Raw genomic sequence first — 19,881 nt, 5'->3', positions numbered from 1 at the left:
GTCTCTGCGGCTTGTATCTGAGGGTTTTGATAACGCCAGATTAAAAGACTATCTCGTAAAAAGTATAAACAAAACATTTGACAGATTCCATAGGTTATGGCATCGACAGGTTATGGCATCGATCGATATATATATTTGAGAGAGAGAGAGAGAGAGAGAGAGAGAGAGAGAGAGAGAGAGAGAGAGAGAGAGAGAGAGAGAGAGAGAGAGAGAGAGAGAGAAAGTATATATACACACACACACACACACACATATATACTGTAAATCATGTAATTAATACGTCATATTATTGCGTCCGTACATGAATGAACAAAAATGCGTATTTTTATTAATGCGTCGGGCAAAAGTCCACATCACATAAAAACCACAGTTGTGTTGTTATTATATTGTTTGGGCTTCATCTTTCATGTTAAAAGAAGTCAGTAGCTGTTTTCACAGCTACTACATAACCTGAACTTGAAGCTAATCGCATGGTGGGTCGACCAGGAAGCCCTAATTACTTAAAGTAGTGTAATTAGTATAACTACACCTTAGTGTTAAGGGTATGCCTCGCACTTTTGTGTGGTGATTGCTTCTAATTAATCCGCCAGTAAGAATAAAATGTAAACGGGTCGCTATTACAGGGCACAATATTTTACGTGAACGCAGACGTATTAGTCTAACAAATGTTTTAGACTGATTTTATACACTTGATGCGCAGCACAGGAATAGACGTTAACAAATGCGATATATTGCAACAGTGACAACTTGCGACCAGTCTAAATTGAATGCCATGTATAGAGTCGAGCCAAATGGTTTGAAGAAATAGGCACGGATTGTTCGTTACGGTTATATAATTTTCTACTGTTTCATTTTTAAAGAAATATATTTAGTAATAAAATGTGTTGATTATAATTTTACAAATGTTCAAAACAGTTTAAATGTATACAGTAATCCAGAAGTGTAAGAAAATTAGAAAAATACTCACATCTCAAAATGAGCTTTTTAAAAACAAAACATTTGGAACATAACTGTATTATATAACCGCTATGATATTCCAGGAAAGTGAAAATAGAATGGCAACATCGAAACGAAAGAAAGATTCTTGAAGTATTCACAAAAAGACGTTTAACAAAAATTGTTTTTGTATTTTGTTTCATCTTTATAAAAGTTTTATTTTATTTAGAAGTATTATAGTAAAATCCTGTACATTTTTTTGTATTGGGAATGAGACTAAACAAAATGCGTCAAGTTATTATTGCGTCGATGTGTTCGTCGCATTTTTCGCATTAATTACTTGCTCGCATTAATTTCATGATTTACAGTATATATATATATATATATATATATATATACAGTCAAACCTGTCTTAAGGGGCCACACAAGGGAGTAGATAAACGTGGCCGCTTAAGACAGGTTGCCGCTTAGTACAGGTTGCCACATATATAGTCTTTAAAACATTTGTTGTTGTTTCTTGTTTTACCGTCTGTACTGCTAATTAACGGATGTGTGCTTCATATAAATCAACTTTTGACATGTTGTCTCCTTCAGAAATAATGCAAATAGAATATATTAAATTAACTGTTCTCCACAAGTTTGTTTTCTTTTTCCATTTAATTATTTAATTCCGACTTCATGCGATGTATTGTTATAGTAAGTGAATCTACAAATGTCAAGCGTAGCCTGCCCAGAGGCAATTAGATGCATGTCAGATTCATACTTCCTTAATTGATACACAGTGGAGATGTCGGGACTGAATGGGTACTATTATTCCTGAAGGTGTGAAGATCGGTTATTTGCTGCACCTATCGGTGTTGTTAAAATATCCCTTTTATATAAGAGTAAAACTTCACTGTGACCGCTTAATGCAGGTATTTTAGCGATTTGCAGCGCCCTCAATAGTTTAAGAAGTAGCAGGCTACAACAGTGATGATAGCAGGGGGCCCTCCCCAAGAAACATTTGAAAAATCGAACCTCTGAGATGCATTCTCATGGCCTCTAATCGCGTTTCAAGACAAATAAACAACTATTTTGGCACCTTGTTTGGATCCCTTTTGTAGGAGACTTTATTAAAGAAGAGAAAGCACTTTTTTTTTACCATCAACGAAAAGTAGGCGGCGGCAAAAGCTGTTTCAGGCGGCGATTTGCCGCCGGAGACCGGGTACTTTTGAGGGCTCTGGATTTGGGATCCGATTTAGGTGGCCGCTGGCCGCGTTAGACAGGTGACCGCTTATTACAGGTGCATTTACATTATAAATCGTTTGGGAGCAAAAAAGTGGCCGCTTAAGGCAGGTGACCGCTGAGTACAGGTGGCCGCTAGGACAGGTTTGACAGTATATATATATATATATATATATATATATATATATATATATATATATATATTTATTATATGGTCTATATATATATATATATATATATATATATATCGGAAGGTGTTTTGTTGCATTTTTCTTAGTGTCTATCTAATTGGGAAAAGTTAAAAAAAAGAAGAGATTTTATGCTGTTAAAGTGGGAATTTAAAAAAGGGGGATTACTGTTAATGTGTTTTCCACCATATCTAAGTATATAAAATACTAGACGGACATGTGTAGGAACGTCCTATACAGAGCTGTCATCACTCTATATATATTTATATATCATTATTATTATTATTATTTAAGGAGTGTCTGTTATTTCTTTTACGTTCATCAGGGTATGAACAAAATAAATCATTCGTAAATTGTGTGAATTGGCGAAGCCGTTCTCACATAAGTTTGCGGATGAAAATTTTTTTCATACCTAGATAAACGTAAAAGTAATGACAGACAATACTTATAATTAAATTTGAAACATACTGAGTAATAATAACATTAAAAGTTCATTATATATATATATATATATATATTCTGTTGAGTATTGTCCGAAATATACATATATTTTCTGTATATACAAAATAGATATTTATTTTATTTTATTTACTGTTTACTACCATATCTAAATAGAGAATACTAAACCGCCCTGTATAGGAATGTTCTGTACAGAGCTGTCCTGACTACATATATTTTTAATATATTTACACACGCACACGTTATATATTTTATTGAGTATAATCCGAAATATACATATATTTTCTTTATATACAAAATATATATTTATTTTCTTTACTGTTAATGTGTTTTCCACCATATCTAAGTATACTAGACCGCCCTGTGTAGGAACGTCCTGTACAGAACCGGTAAGGTTTTGGTCCCTTATGCGTTCACTGGCTTCCCTCCTACAAAATGTGCCGAACAAACCCTCGTACTTAGAGTAACATTAAAATCGTTTTCTACGTGAAACGATTACCCACAATCGTTTCCGATATCCATTGGCTGGATATCGATAGGAGGATAACGAATTTCCCGGACATATGCGGTTGGAACAGTTTATAATTGAACAATGGTCGTGGCCTCCCATTGCTTTTGCCCCCCAATTTGCAGATAGGTCTATTTTGGCGAGATCTCGCAAAATCTCGCGGTTTGCGTCCTCGAGTAACTCCGCAACGGGCACATGCGCAGTGGAATGTGAAAGAAGTCTATTACAAAAATCAATATTCAACTGTCTTGGAAAATGTTACCTAATTGTTCCTACTGTTTAGATGATGGAAATGATGTAAGTATGCTGTGGTTTGTACTTTATTTCTGGTTTCTAGGGTCTATCACACTGAATACAATAGGTACATGGTCATAATAATTCAAATCCATCTTATGTTGGTATAATTTTAAATAATTTTGTAAGTGAAAGTTGATTTGGTTCGTGCAAACCGACTATAACCATTTACTGATGAAATTCCAAAATGAAATTGACCGTGACATCCAAATTTAAAATTAAATGTAATGAACCTGTTGCAAATATGTGCAAATGTTATGCTACCTACAATACCAAAAAGAAGAAAGAAGAAAAAAATATCCAAAATTCTGAAATATTAAGTGCAACTTAAAAAAACATTTAAACAGGCAATGTTAAAATAATAACTGGGACGGGATCGAAATGATAATTCAAATACAGCACATTCTGATGACCACAATTTGGGAATCATTTCAGAGTCCTCTATATATGAAGCATGTCGATGATATAGAGTAAAACAGATTCGATAGCCACCCCGATACACTTCATGTTTGTATAATGCAAGATGTGTAATAAACTCGTATTTGGAATATTTGTTAGAATAAGTGGAGGCACTCTCCCCCATCACCACCATAGCATGTGCTTTCCTCTTCACGTCATTTCTACAGGCCCAAATTTTCATGTGACATCTGTGATGCAATACAATTATATATGTTAATAAGACTCCATCATATGCAGTCATGTGGGATACAAAAAAGTATATCCAAGGTGGTGGAAATTTCGACCCTTGCCGAGTCCCAGGGTCAAAATTTCCACCACCAAGGGTGTACTTTTTCTATCCCACATGACCGCATATGATGGGAGTCTTTTTCTCCCATCCATTTGATAAATAAACCACTATTTTACACGAACAAAGATGGCTGAAAAAATAACTTCTTTATTTCATCGTTTATCAAAAATAAACTATACTATCATATTTTCCGCATCTGTTTCATGTACAGAACACTATAAATTAACAAGATAACTTTTGTAATGGAGATTTTAATTTTAAAAATTTTGATCTAAAACTACCAACTAGTATTAATATGACATCATATATTACCAACACCGTAATACTCCCCATGTTAAATTCAATGAAGTCATTACTCCCCATGTTAAATTCAATGAAGTCATTACTCCCCATGTTAAATTCAATGAAGTCATTACTCCCCATGTTAAATTCAATGAAGTCATAGCCCATGCAAGACAGATTTATTCCGTATGGACTGATGTCATGGAATGGGTCAGTCTTGCATAGCTAGGGATGGGAGAAATATATATATGTATCAATAAAACTCCAGCAAAACACTTGGACGACGAGAGGCAATATCAACTTCCAATCGACACAAACAGTTTCAGTACTTATATCAAAACATTACATTAAACTTTATGTTTTTGCAATGGCACTTAAAATATTTGGACGACATTAAAAATTTGTAAGCCAAAAGCTGTGGTTGATATTTTGAATCAACTAAAAAGTAACATATCTAAATATATATATATATTCTTTTTAAATATAGGATTTCTAACTGACAAATATTTTAACCGAGACTTAGTCTATGTTTAAAAAGTTGAATAACATCATAGTACTGTTAACTTTCTATTATATTACCTCGAAGTGAACTGTCAAAGTGTTGTGAAGGAGCTCGAATTCCTAAAGTCTCGAACACACCTACAGTATAAAGATATTGTTACATGAAATCGCTGGACAGTTTGGTCACATTGTGATCGAAAACACCATCTCTCTACCATAAAAAGTGTAATAACCATCTTACATGGACATGAAGATACAGTAAGCTACATTTCCACTCACCTTGGCTGTAGACTGGAAATACCTCCAGCATCTCTCAATAAAACCATATTACAAGAATAATGTTAAATATAACAAAAAACATATGGCTTACAAAATCGGCGAAATGAACATGGATAATTCAAACTTCAGGTATCACCAGTGTTCAGAGACTAGTATATCAAAGGTTGTGGTATGTACACTCCTGTCTATGAGGAACTGAATATAAAATATCCTTTTCTACTGATGAAAAATGGTAGTGGGCTTTCTCTGCAGACTACGCCAGAAGAATTTTCTGCCACATCCAATAGCCGATGATTAAAATTCACGTGCTCCAATCATGTTGTTAAGACAAACATTCAAATGAAGTGTTGTTAAGGACTTCAATCAAGATAACCCGTCCAATGTCAAAGAAGCCGACACACTGATATTAAATGTAACGAATTCACAAATTCATATTTACCGACCTTCTTCACATGTGATAGTTAGCAATAATAAAAGTGGAAATAGCTTTGATCAAGACTTAAATTCATGACTTCTTTTATTTTCTGTGGAAATGATTTTCGGCGAGTATTTTTGCTTGACAACAATAACAAATGTTGTTTGTTTCCTCCAAAACATTGTGATCAGTAATACATAGTGATTGGGAATAATGACCATAAATACTGCACACCAGGCCACAAATGCAAACTTTATTGATTTATTACACAATGTCATGTGCTACTCCAGCAGGACTAACTAACATACCGAGAATATAATTGTCAAATGAAAGATGTTTTAAGGTCATAATAGGCATGCTTCAGTTTTGAGAAGGAAGCAATGTAAGAATCAACTGCAGAGCAGCGACATTTTATAAATGTTTAATTAAAAAAAAAATTCCTACAACTTTTCCCAAGTTAACAGTTATGTAAGTAGAAGTTTAATAATACAAGAAATAGAACAACCACTGGATGAAAGATACACATAAAATGTTCAAAGGAAACTCACTCTGCTGTCCAGCTTGCCGAGCTGGTCCAACCACTGCAGCCGGAGCATTTGGACCACTAGGGTTGCCTCCCCTCATCATTCTCTGGATGCGCTTCTCATCCAGTTCCTTCTGTATTTTGTAAATCTTTTCAGCCAGCAGATGATAATACTCTTCCTGTTGTAAATTATAAAATACAATTTTAAAAACCTGTATGTTTAGAACTGGTTATTTTCACCAATTATATACTATTTCATTCAGTTTTTAAAATTAAATGTCGCTCAAGAGACAGATAGATTTCATTATAAATATTGAAGCATTTGTGTATGAGAGATCAAACATATTTCCACAATCTATAATCTGTCCTATCCTCCTACGAAAATGTTTTGGTTTTTAAAAAAATAATTGATGTTTTGTTTAACATAGAAAAGTAAAAGTGTTTTGGAAATAACAAATAAACCAAACTAATTATGTGTGCAATTTAGAAAATAATTGGCTCAGAAATAAATAACTTGTAGTAAATTCCATAGCATGAAAAAAGGCATTCCCTGTGGAACAGACTGTAAGTATAGTTACTCTCAAACCTCATTTACAATCATCTAACTGTATCTGTACAGTTGATTTACTAATCCACTCTCACTTGGTATGGAGATGATTTTTTTTACTTACTCGACTGTTGGCAGTTTCATACATGTCTCCTTCTACTTTTCGAGCATAAGCCACTAGATTCTTCATGCGACTGTCTTTTAATGCAGCAGGTTCAGGGGTAGGGAAAATAGCTTGAACCCTGAAACAAAACATCCAATTATAAACTTAAAACTTGTATTTGGCTAACACTAAGTGAAAGAGTACAAGCAATCCATCTGGTTTAGAGAATTTCACCACTATTTTGAATTACTTTATTGCAAACAATTTCAACCAAATATTTTATGAATGCCAAATCATAATTATCAAATATGTTTGAAATTATGTTAAAATAATATTTGGTACACTTAGCAAAATATTTACAAATATTAGTGAATAAGACTTGTCAGGACTTAAAATATTATTTTAAAAATTACTTGTCCAAGGGTAAGTAAGGTTTGCTTTCTTAATTGACATTATTTTTAAACTTGACCATCTAAAAACACCTACCCCTCTCCCCCAAAAATAACAACAATAAAAAATAAGTGAACAAATAAAATATTATACATGCACCAGTAAATGTATGATAGAACCCAGGGCTCGCACTGTCGGTAGCCAAATTAGCCATTGGCTAATTTTTACAAAAAATGGCTAATAAAATTTGCAAATGGCTAAAATTTTGGCTAAGCCATTTTCTATCTTCTGATGTGAACAAACCGTTACATAATCTATCCGACACCATAATAATAATACCAAATATTCAATTAGCGTAATAGCGATCTCACGACCAGTAACGAGAAACGATGTCATCCAGAATACAGCGTAGGCCTAATGAAGTTTGATTATTTTAATAATCACGGTTAGTAATTTTAACGTCATGTATTCAACATGTATAAAATAATAGTCTGTAACTTGTTATTTTAACTTTGTAAAGTCTTTGAACCAAAGTAATAAAAACAGACCGACAATGTGTCTCAATTTGAATACACATGCCAGTTCAAGGCCAAAAGCATGTAGGCTATCCAAAGGGCTGAGTTCAGCCAGACTGAGCGAAAAGAAAACGTTTGCTAGACTGGTTTGTGCGCTTCACGTTAAACCAAATGGACACAACGGACACCAATCAAATAGTTCGCGAACGTTAGGAAGAACGTTCGTTGGCTGAACTGAGGACAACTCTCGGCACGAATATACCGTATAACCGGAAATTTTCCAGGAGTTTTATTTTCGTGGGTTTCGAGGGTAAGTAGTCAGCATCGAAAATATAAATCCTTGAAAATATTTGAAAAAATCAACAAATTCTAACTAAAATATTTATTGTGAAAACCACAACACACTGACAATTTACCGGAACATTTTATTTCCTGTCATGCGCAGTCCACCGGATATGACAAGAGAATAGTATAGTCAAAACAACAAGTTAGAATTTAAAAAAAGTTATTGCGTGAATCTCACTGTTTGTAGAAAATAATGAAATATTTTAAATTTCGTATATTGTTTTTGTCAATGTCCGCCCGCACTGCATCAGAGATTCTGGGGTGGATGAATGCAGATTTCAACATTTCCTGGCATATTTTTAATTCTGCCGTAACTTTCATAATCCACCTTGCATGAATTGATTTTATCGCCAAAGTACGCATTTCGATCTTGATGTCCGTTACAACTTCGCCGTGTTTCATAGCCAGGGAAACCCGCTTTGAATATCATGTGGTAAAATTAGACTTCATGGCGTCCTTAAGTGCTTTGTTCACACATACGTCGTAATTGGCTTTACATAAAATCAAAGACTGTGATCAGTTGTCTATCGAAGAGCATACCGGGTATCACAGTGGCCAATTAGGCTACAGGTGACTGTTCTATTGTTTAACTTTACACGTCAGTAGTATCGAACGTCACGCTTTAGAGTCAGCTGACACCCACGTGTCAAGAGACATCGTTGCGGACATTAAACAATACGATTACACAGGAGTAAATCTTGATGTAAATTTGTAGAAAAAACAATAGTTGTTCGCAGTCAATGAATACCTAACTGCAGTTTCGGTTATTTCTTTGTCTTTGTTAATTTCGTACCCATGGTCGAGAGCACGCATGCAGATTGCGATCGTGGGAAATGAACATGCAGTATTTATACATATTGCAGTTAAACGTACACTGAATAAAATTAGTTGACAATAATCATATTTGTTAGATATAGATTTGTAAGACTGTGAGGTGAAATTTAATAAGTTAACTGGATTTTAAAAACACCGTAATTTATTATTATTTTTAATAACTAGAATATACTATGTAGTCAGCATTCTTAACCTAGGTATTTTACAATCAGAAATCAACAGCAACAACATGGCGCAAATTATGAAATTGCTGGGGGTGGGGAATTGATGGGTTACTTAAAAAAACAAAAATCAATTCAAACTAACATAAAGACGATAGCTATTTCAAGAAATAATGAGCTCTAAATTAAAAAAACAAAAACCAAGTTTTTTATTTGGGGAAAAAAAGGAAGAAAGATAAAACAACACCCTCCATAAACATTCACCCACCCCCATATTTTTTTATGTTTGTTAATTTAATGTCAAATGCTTTAGAAGTGGGGGCAGGTGTACGGGGTACTGGCTTCCAAATCTGAGATAATGCATCACCCCCTCCCCCACCTCGGAAAAATCAAGGTGATATATTAACTGCCCCTACCGGTGATATATTAACTGCCCCTACCGGTGATATATTAACTGCCCCTACCCCCATTGCTGTCTTTGATTTTGATCAGGTAAAACGGTTTTGTTATTCAGATTTATTCCAATTTGTACACAATTAGCTAAAAAAGATGCATTTTCATATTCATATATAAATACTCTATATAGTACTAGGTAAAACAATTTTGGCTAAAGCATTTTCAATATGGCTAATAAAAATTCCATTTGGCTACTATTTTGGCTACAGGTATTTTTGATCCAGGGTGAGCCCTGAGAGCCATCACCACTCTTGCTGATTTAAAATGAAGGGCTGTTCCTGAATTGATCATAAGGAATGAAGCAGTATTTTTTCACAAAGGTAAAAAGTCTACAAAGACAATCCTAATAGACCGAAATGCTTATCTCGGTGTGCAGCAATTACTGAAAAATACATTTTGAAAATTGTAAAACTTACAATTTATGCACGAGATGATTTCGAAGATCCTGGGTGACATTTTGGTGCCAATCATCCGATATTTGTGCATTTGGCTGCTGGACAGTAGCAAGACCATCAGAAAGCGGAGGCAGACTCTGAGTGGCATTTGCTGCTGGGTTGTTCAGATTTGGTTGTGTTGCCATAAGTTGTTGAATAGGATTCGATTGATTTGTTGAGTTTATTTGTGCTAAAAACAAATAAAACAGAAGAAAAAAAAAGATAATAAAATTAGCTTTGAAGATCAATTGGTCAATTTTCATAGCTATTTCGCCTGTTAACTCACATTTCAATTCTTAGATTAACATGCATTACCAACATCAACCAACAGCTAAATAAAGAATATATGTGGTAAGAAGTCAAAATTACACTGATAAAAATACAACCATTTGAATTAAGGTCAAGGTGATAAAAGCATTAGCTTGCCTAATATTAAGTACAATCAGAGATAGAATTACCAGTGAACAATAACATTAAAAAAAAAAAATCCAAACCCAATCCTACGATTTTAAAATATACACCATTATCTTATTTCATCTATCAACTAACATTTAATCAAGAACTTTTAGCACTATATATTTTAATACTGATCTTAAAGAAAAAAAATAAGTAAAAGGTATCAATCAGCATTTCATTTAATATAAATAAAAGCCATCCATCAGATTCAGTGACTAATATATATGCTTTATTTTTTTTTATGTCCAATTTATCATTCATAAAAAGCAAGCCACTTACCTGGTGCCATCCCTTGGTTTATCTGAGGGTGAGCAGAGGGTGCCAGGTGAGTTGTACCTGTGCTGTTATATTGCAGACCAAGTGCATCATATGCTCTTTTCATCGTTGCAGGATCAGCAGTCTTAACACCAACTGTAGTAGATACTGCTGCAGTTACAGTCTGGGTGTTAGATGGTGCCATCGAGGTGTTCTGGGCTGTAAACAAGAACAAACAGCCAAATTTTAAATCAATCTTTCAACTAGTTTTACAGAAGAAGAAAAAGGTATTTAAAACACACACATACAAACTGCAATATTAGCAATATTTTCAAATGACAAAAGTCAATTTAATTAAGAATTATTTTCAAGAATTTTTTTTTTCTTGTAAAGCTACCATCTTAAATTTCAGTTAATGCTTTTTCAATATATATATATTAAAAAAACAAAAAATTGTTTGACCACTATCAGTTCGTACAAATTGATCAATGATTAATTAGCAAGTAATTACAATGCACAATTCTTGTACTTTGGGGAACAATATAAAAACTTCGTTCGACATATACAGCACATCTTTCAATTTAAAGTTTTGTGGAAATAAACAGCACAAACCTGTTGTATTTCTTCTATCAGAAGCATGCTTTAATGGCAAACAAACGGGACAATCACTACGAGTACAATTCTTCCAATGAGTGATTATCTGTCTGGATGAAGCACAATGAGCAACTGAAAAAGTAAATTCATATGGAATATATTTAGTAAATAAAAAAAAGAGCTACATATCTATATATATTTAAATCCCACTGCCCTCTTTTCTTTCTCTCCTTTGCTCCCACTCTGGAAACTCACATCTTTCAACTCTACTGTCCACCTCCACATCCCAGTCCTCTCTCGAAACATGACAGGTGCTCATCTCTTGTGGCTATCCGTCCTACACACCTGTCATTTCCTATCAGAATTGTCTGTGGGTTTAGCCACATCATTACAGAGTGTTCAGTAGTTACTTTTGGCATTGTTAAGAGGTACTTGTAACCACCTACTGTATTTCTCTACTACTGGCGGTCGTTAATGCCGTGGGTCAAGACTAGTTTTGTTAGCGGCAGAGGGCGATGATACCAGGTGGGTTCAGGGAAGTACACACACTACAACTGTGGAGGAAGTTGAAACAGGTAGGTGATGGTGTGGACAGCTCAGAAGACCGTCGGAGAAAACTGACAAACAGGGTTGAAACAGATTGAAATCGTTGGAGAAAATGGAGGTTTTTTTATAATAAGATAATGAGAATGATAGGCAGAGGGTGATAGATGAGAAAGATGAACTAAAGTATGAGCTAGCTTTGACGGGATATGAACCACTGTCGTCAGCTTGATTGTCCAGCAGCTGATCCACTAGACCACGGAGCTCACCGTTACAGGTAATATTTGTTGTTAGCCATATAGAGCAATTCCACGAAAAATGATACCTCAGGAGGGAAATTTTATTTCACTGTTGTACCTTTATTTTTCCCATAGAATTATTTGTTGATAATCAATAAACCATAAAATACTCAGGTTTTAATTCAAAACTGTGTCATTTGACTTGGTGGCCATCTTTAATTTGTGCTATTTCCTCCTAAGAATAGAACCCAAATTGCACTGAAATCTTTTTTCAAAAATGTCATTAAAATTGAATGAATATGATAAAGGTAAGTATTGCACTTTGTTTCTAAGATCTTAATGGTAATTCCCACACCACAAATTAATAAATTTGGAATAGATTTTTATGAATAAAAACTAACTTATAGCATTACCTCGTTGCATCAGTTACCTTTTGAAGCTTAATTTTAATATTGACCTCCTACAGTGCTACCATATATATATATATATTTTTTTATATTCTCTTAGTTGTGCCATGGTTACACAACATGGCAACATAATAATATAAAGTGGGCACACCAAGAATTGAAATTTATTTGTAACGGACGTAACTTCCCAGTCAGTAACTGACGCAACACATTAACACGTACATTATTTTCCAGTGTTATATTTCTTGGAGGCATAATGTAAGATTGTGAAATGTGTTAATTCTCAAACTAGATTGAGTACTATATAAAAAATAATAATTTAAGTTTAAGAATTTTCTTGACCTTTGCACTTGTAAGTTTTATAATTTCTTTATTATCACATGTGTAAAACTATATATATATATATAAAAAAAGTTTTCAATAACTGCAAATACTGTCACTCCTAATTAGAAATTAATCTAAAGATGTCTATTTCACTAAAATAAAATAATCATGACTCAGTTAAAGGGACACGCCCTAGTTACGGCTAGTTGTTAACCATTACGGCGCGTTTTTCGTTATTAAACCCATTTTTCACAAATAAAATTGCACTTTACTTACATTTTATTATTTAGAATACACATTTCCATTTACCTGAAGTGCTTTTTGGTAATCCTGGTAATCCTGATGTTTGTAAAACCACGGAATGCATTTTTTGTATTTCTTAACAACAGGCATGCACTCGAGAAAAAAACGTTAAGCAAGCGAGGTCCAATCTATTTTTAGAGCAAATCTTCCTGTGTAAACGTCACAGACGTTGGTATACCACGTGACCGTTATAATTTTTGGTTCGGTTTGTTTTCTTGTGCACGGTTCGTGCAATCAACATCCGATTTGTTGTCGTTTGCTTGTTGTTCATTTGTGAGATTTTTCTTCACAGTTCGTGAACATTTTCAGTAACAATAAAGTTCAGACAAGTAAGTGTCTCAATACAAAACGTTACAAACCCTTAAAACCAATAATTTTGCTAAGTCTTACGATATCTGGAGAGGGGATACAACCAGGACAGAACAGATGGAACATGTCCAGGAGAGGTGAAAAGAACGCACCCCAAGTCTGTGCGCACTCTGTGAAATTTGTCGTGACGTAGGCATTGTTGTGCTTCGAGCGACATCTACCGGTGACATCAGAATACTAACTTTCAAAATTATTTCAAGCAATTGGGACATGGGAATTCCCATGGTATTTATCGATATAAAACCTGCTTTTTCACTCCATTTGATAAAAACGTGATCTAAGTGTGTTACAGGTTTGTAGATTAACCAAATTATAATTTATTTTCGCTGGATGGAACTAGGGTGTGCGGCTTTAACACTGTTTTTAAATAGATACATGTATGTAGATGATAGCAGTTTCACAAGCATCAATGCATATACCCTTATACTTCAAGATATATATTGTATAGCATTTGATATCAGATGCACATAGAATGTTTCAGTAGATATATTGTATTGCTTGTGATGTCAGAGGTAGACATTGTTTCATTAGCTTAGATTTATATATGTACAGCACCTTTTATTGTAAACAGTATCTATAATGTTCAATAATAATTACCAGTAACACAAATTTAAAATTGCAGTTTCACACATGTAGTGGCAAGTTACTTATTTTGCTATTTTTACATTTATTTATGATAAATAACTATACATTAGATGATTTCATACATAATCTTTCATAATTAACTTAGAAAAATAAATCAACATTACACCTTAGTGCCAGTGGCTTCCCATGAATTCTTAGCTGAAATTGTAAAGTACATAAACAGTTTGTATCAGTTATTCAACAAAACAGCCAATCCTTGGTCATTGTGCAATTGCAACTCAAATTCAAAATGTGATTTCACGCAATTAACTGTTGGTCACCTGAAATTAATTTTGTAATATTAATTATTTTTTTACCTATAAATGAAGTTATTTGGTTGTAGTAATGTTTTTTGGGCATATAACTTAAGATAAATAAAATAATAATAATAATTTTTGAAAATATATTATTCAACTCATTACCACATAGAGCCCTATTGTCTGCTGGCTGCTAAGCACCATGACCTACTTAGGCCCTGCAGGCAGCATCTCCATAAGACAATTTGCCAATTAGCAAATAACACCACACAACAAAGGAAATTAGTTATAACTTTTTATATATACATCCTAGAAAGAAAAAAAAAATAACAGCTAATGTAGAGAAAAGGATGAATATTTTTAAAATGTTACTTACATTGTCATATTTGGTTATTATATGTTTCAGGCAAAAATCACAATAGAAAGTCACAAAACAATAAAAAGTGTTCCACTGTATGAAAAAGAACTATAATAAAAAAAAGTTATGTTCTATTTACAAGTTTGAAGTGTTCCACTTGAATTTTGTCCTGTGAATGTCACTGAGTGTTATGGAATTTTGCATGGCACCCCTCCTTACACAAATGAACCCCACACAATTCACACCCATAAACAGTTTCTTTGCGCTTTCCACTTTTGCTGTGAACTTTGCACCTGCGTGCTTTGCCCATGTGTGTGTTGCAATGCAATCTCACATTTGCATTAGCAACGGGAATGTCCTGAATGTCACACATGGCACTTCTCTTTCTTGAAGTGAAGCCTCCAACCAGGGCCCTGGCAAGCTCCCTCCGGAAGTCCAAGTGCGTGAATTGCTTGTGCTGGGTTCTTCTCTTTGATGACAAACTGTACAGGATATATGCATTCACAATAGCACAGTTCACCAGAAAGAAGAACAAGTACTTCCACCACCGTTTGCTCTCCCTCGACACATCATACTTCAGGCGATACTGGTCGTGTTTGTCGACGCCGTTCATGTACTTGTTGTAGCTGTGTACAGAATGTGGCTGGTTGAGCTGCACCCGGTTGTTTCCAATCCTCCTGCTTGCTTCTAGGATGTCTTGTGGAGGACTCAAGCTACTCAGCATACTCACTTGCTTCTTGTCTTGCCAAATAACAGCTGTAATGTTTCTCTTTGAAGCCGACTGCACAATTTTGCTGTCTCCACGTTGCATTTCATCCGGAAAGTGTCGTCGGTTTTGTCGAACAGTTCCACAAGAATATATGCCGTCTTTCAATAGATCTTTCAGTAGTTTGACACTGGTGAAGAAGTTGTTAAAATATACATGGTGATGTTTTCCTCGTAGATCATCAGTTAGTTCAGTTACAACTCCGTGTCCCAGGCCATTTTCGTATGTCTTGTCTGATTTGCCCATGTAAAAATTAAACTTTGTGAGGTACGAGGTTTTGGATTCACATCTCATCCACACTTTCACTCCTCGTTTCACTGGTTTGGCTGGCATGTACTGTTTCATGGAGTTTCTTCCAGCAAATTTGATCATTCCCTCATCAATAGCCATCTCCCCGTGTGGTTTGTACGACTTAAAAAATGTTTCTTTGACAGTGTTCATGATGGGTTTAATTTTGAATAGCCGGTCATAGTTTGGAGATTGCGTTCTGGTTCACTTTGTCGGTCTGCCACATGAAAATACTGCGTTAGTTTTTCATAACGATTGCACGTCATTGTTTTTTTGAAACCAGCATTTCCAATAAATTCATCTGTTGACCAGTACATGTTGTAATGTGGCTTGGAATCGATCCCCATAAAGATGTTTAGTCCGATATACGCGGCCATTTCTTCAACGGTGGTAGCTATCCATTTTGGGTCATTTTCGCCGGATTGGGCCATTTTCCAAATTGCGTACTTGTTTGTGTGGTCAACAATATTAGCAAATAATGTCAAAGGAAATAACATGTAAAAATAGTCTAACGGCGAAGCAGTATTTACATCAAAATCTTCAGGCAGTTGAGGTCCAGTTTCTTCACGAAAATCGTTCACCACGAAAGTGTCGTCAAAATTGATCGGTCCAGTTCAGGTCACCGTCATCAGCGTCGTCGGACAGTTCATCGTCACTTGATTCAACATCACTTACTGATATATTTCCAACATCAATGTCAGAAATATCATCCCCTACTTCACTCTCATCAAAACCCTCAAATAATGACTCTCCATCGCTCTCTTCACTGTTTTCTTCCATGGTCGACATTTTTTAAAATTTTGCTACACGTGTTGTTAAAAACCGGATATAACTTGTTTTTATTTATAAACAGTCACGACATGGCTTGTGGGAAATTTTCATCAGACCTTGAACTTGAACTTCGGAAAAATACGTCGGTTTCTTACCGAATATTTACGAAGTTATAATCGGTTTTTTCCGTACTCGTCAAAAGACGTCTACATGGAAATGTGCTTACACGTCAAAAGACGTTTCCATGGAGAAATGTACCATACGTCAAAACACGGTTCTATGTGGTAATGAGTTAATAGTTCTAAATAGCAAATGTCCTTTCATTTGATAAATTGATTACTACTCCTAAAAATATCCCAAGTTGCTGATGTTTTTAGTAGAATACCTCCCAAGACAGCAACCTAGAAAATGAATTAGAATAAAGCACATTTGAACGAAGACAGAAAGAGGTTGGAGAGGAAAAAGAACAGAGAATAGTGAAAAATGGAGCAAGAAAAAAAAAATGAGACAGAACAGCATGCTGAGAATAAAAAAACCCAGATTTTAAAGAAAGAATATGGGTTATTTACAATATCTGCCTTATTCCCATCGATTTCTTACGAAATATTTGGTTCAGTTCAGTCATATCATAAGAAAGTGAATGCAGTATATATACTTGGAAACTGCAAAAAAAACCCAAATCATTACACTTCGAATCAAGATAAACATGTAAATGTAAACTGCTGTCTCATTGCTGAGGCATGTGTGCAAAACATTTTGAAGGGAGTGGGGGTTTAGACTGGCTGGCATCAAGGATGCAACTGCCCAAGTTATTGTGTGTGTGTGTGTGTGTGTGTGTGTGTCGAAAAATTGTGAGAACCATATGTCCTAAAATGCAATTTATCGCATTCTACAAGTAAAATTCATCATGACAAATGCATGTATATTCATATTAAAATAATAATAATAATTTGCTTTGAGCAGGGATAGGTTTGGGAAATGTGGGGGTTGACCCCTCAACCCACCACCCTGAACATGCCCCTATTGTTAGTTTTTTTTTAATTCCCTTTAAGATTTATGTATTTCTTACAATTTAGATGAACCAGTTGCCAAAGACAAATGTTTTATTATGTTTTTATGATTCGCAACTGTTGCGTCAGTTACTTTTAGTGTTACGTCAGTTACCCATTAATAAAAAATTCCTTGTAGAAAACTTAGTTCTCTTGTTCTAGTGATCATAGATTACCTGTGCGCTACACATTTCTGTATATACCTAAAAACTTAATACTTCAGATAATTTTGGCAAATTCAAAGACATGTCAAATACAAGTTACTTTTTTTGTTGCGTCAGACCCACACTTCATTTGTGATTGTAGTTGCGCTGAAATTGTATGCAATGAAATTTTCTTTTGACACGACCACATCTAATCAAATCCATAAATGTACTGGCTGCTTCTGAAAGTTCTGTCTAGAATGGAATCTATAGATCATTGTAAACTGACTGCGAGTGTGTTCTATGTTGTGATTGGTTAATTACATTCTTTTTCCGGGATCAAATAGACAATAACACCAGGAAAGCTAAAAACTCCATATGGTCATCTCCTAATTGGAAAGAAAGAAAGATATGTTTTATTTAACGACTCACTCAACACATTTTATTTACAGTTATATGGCGTCAGACATATGGTTAAGGACCACCCAGATTTTGAGAGGAAACCTGCTGTCGCCACTACATGGGCTACTCTTTTCGATTAGCAGCAAGGGATCTTTTATTTGCGCTTCCCACAGGCAGAATAGCACAAACCATGGCCTTTGTTAACCAGTTATGGATCACCGGTCAGTGCAAGTGGTTTACACCTACCCATTCAGCCTTGCGGAGCACTCACTCAGGGTTTGGAGTCGGTATCTGGATTAAAAATCCCATGCCTCGACTGGGATCCGAACACAGTACCTACCAACCTGTAGACCGATGGCCTACCACGACGCCGGTATCTCCTAACTGGAGTCCTTGTCTACTCCCAATCACGAGTTTGGTTTAGGGTCTCCATGAGTACTCGAGTATGGACAGTCTACCAAGACTCAAGTCCATTTACAGGACTCAGGTACCTGTGCAAGGATGCGCACACTCATTTAATTATATTTTTATGTAATTGTATCAATGTGCTTGCTGCCAATTACATTACAGGGCTATGAATTATAAAAAAAAAAAAAAGTTGAATGTGTGAATTATAGTATTATAAATGGCATGATTTGGCGTCCATGTTCAGTACTGGAATTAAGATGCATAATGCTATTTTACTTCATTCCTTAGTCTCATAATCATCTGTGTCGTGTACTCTGGTCCAGGTCGAGTTTCACCCTTGAGTATTTTGGACTCGTGGAGGCCCTAGTATAGTAGCCGTTGTTTAGCTACCAGTGATTGTATTCAAATATGACCTGCTTGGTATGCAGTCCTAGCTCTTAGTATATGTTGTAAGAGCACCTTTTGTGCGAGCTATATGATCTAGCTGCCTCACTTTGGCAAAGAGTACCTTCTTTGCCTGGTCCATCTCAGTGTTTTTGTTTGTCCTGTCATAAAGAAGAATTGACTAATCTTTGAAGCTGATACATGCCAGGCCACAATGTTTCATGCAAATCGCTGTTCTATTCATGTGTCGATTACGCAAAATTAAATTTACGCAAACCGCAAATCAGTTCTGTCGTGACCTGTAGACATTCGGAAATTAAAACTTGCAAACTTTAGTTTATTATACAGTTGAGCATTGTAATTTCAAGAACCTAAATTGACTAGTATTCCGACAAATGTTTTTGGACTGATTTTTAGATACCTGATGTGCAGCAAACCAGTAGAGAACGTTATATTGCAACAATTGTAACCTGCGACCAGTCTAAACTAAATGCTCAGTATAAAGTCAAGCCAAATGGGTTTTTTTTTAAATGGGCACGGCCTGCTGGAGACGGCCAAATTATCTACAGGTATTTTATCTCTAAAGGAATATATATTAGACAAAATATTTGACAAATGTTGAAAATTCAAACGTGTCACGAAAGTTGAAAAACACTAACATCGCAATAATGAGCTTTAAAAAACAAACAGTATAATGAGCTTTAAAAAACAAACAGTTGGAACATCATTGTAGTATAGAGGTACCATTGTTAAAGTGAAAGTAACTTGGCCAACGCAAAACGAGAAAAGGAATCTGGAA

At 35.0% G+C, this 19,881-nt stretch overlaps 2 protein-coding genes across 11 annotated transcripts in view; both read right to left on the bottom strand.

The window, feature by feature from the left end:
- LOC121375784 (CREB-binding protein-like) overlaps positions 1–19,881 on the bottom strand; it is a 49,584-nt gene that overhangs the window by 20,679 nt on the left and 9,024 nt on the right. For 9 of the 10 annotated variants that reach the window (XM_041503419.1, XM_041503422.1, XM_041503420.1 and 6 more), the window contains 6 exons: positions 11,466–11,579; positions 10,878–11,072; positions 10,125–10,332; positions 7,029–7,146; positions 6,383–6,536; positions 5,219–5,278 (listed from right to left, as the gene is read on the bottom strand). In XM_041503419.1, the coding sequence (XP_041359353.1) occupies positions 5,219–5,278; positions 6,383–6,536; positions 7,029–7,146; positions 10,125–10,332; positions 10,878–11,072; positions 11,466–11,579 (849 nt within the window). The remainder of the gene's footprint in view (positions 1–5,218; positions 5,279–6,382; positions 6,537–7,028; positions 7,147–10,124; positions 10,333–10,877; positions 11,073–11,465; positions 11,580–19,881) is intronic. The other variant, XM_041503425.1, reaches the window with a different exon arrangement.
- LOC121375785 (piggyBac transposable element-derived protein 4-like) lies at positions 14,741–16,266 on the bottom strand. The gene has a single exon (XM_041503430.1). It carries the CDS (start codon positions 16,076–16,078, stop codon positions 15,050–15,052), a length of 1,029 nt encoding a protein of 342 aa, XP_041359364.1. The 5' UTR covers positions 16,079–16,266; the 3' UTR covers positions 14,741–15,049.

The sequence above is a fragment of the Gigantopelta aegis genome, chromosome 6 (genome assembly GCF_016097555.1).
Source record: "Gigantopelta aegis isolate Gae_Host chromosome 6, Gae_host_genome, whole genome shotgun sequence".
Taxonomy (NCBI): domain Eukaryota; kingdom Metazoa; phylum Mollusca; class Gastropoda; order Neomphalida; family Peltospiridae; genus Gigantopelta; species Gigantopelta aegis.
Note: the sequence above shows the minus strand (reverse complement) of the source record. Positions and strands in the feature narration are given on the sequence as shown.

Excerpts from the sequence above, each read along its gene's own strand:
- LOC121375785 (XM_041503430.1), bottom strand. The coding sequence starts at position 16,078 with ATGAACACTGTCAAAGAAACATTTTTTAAGTCGTACAAACCACACGGG.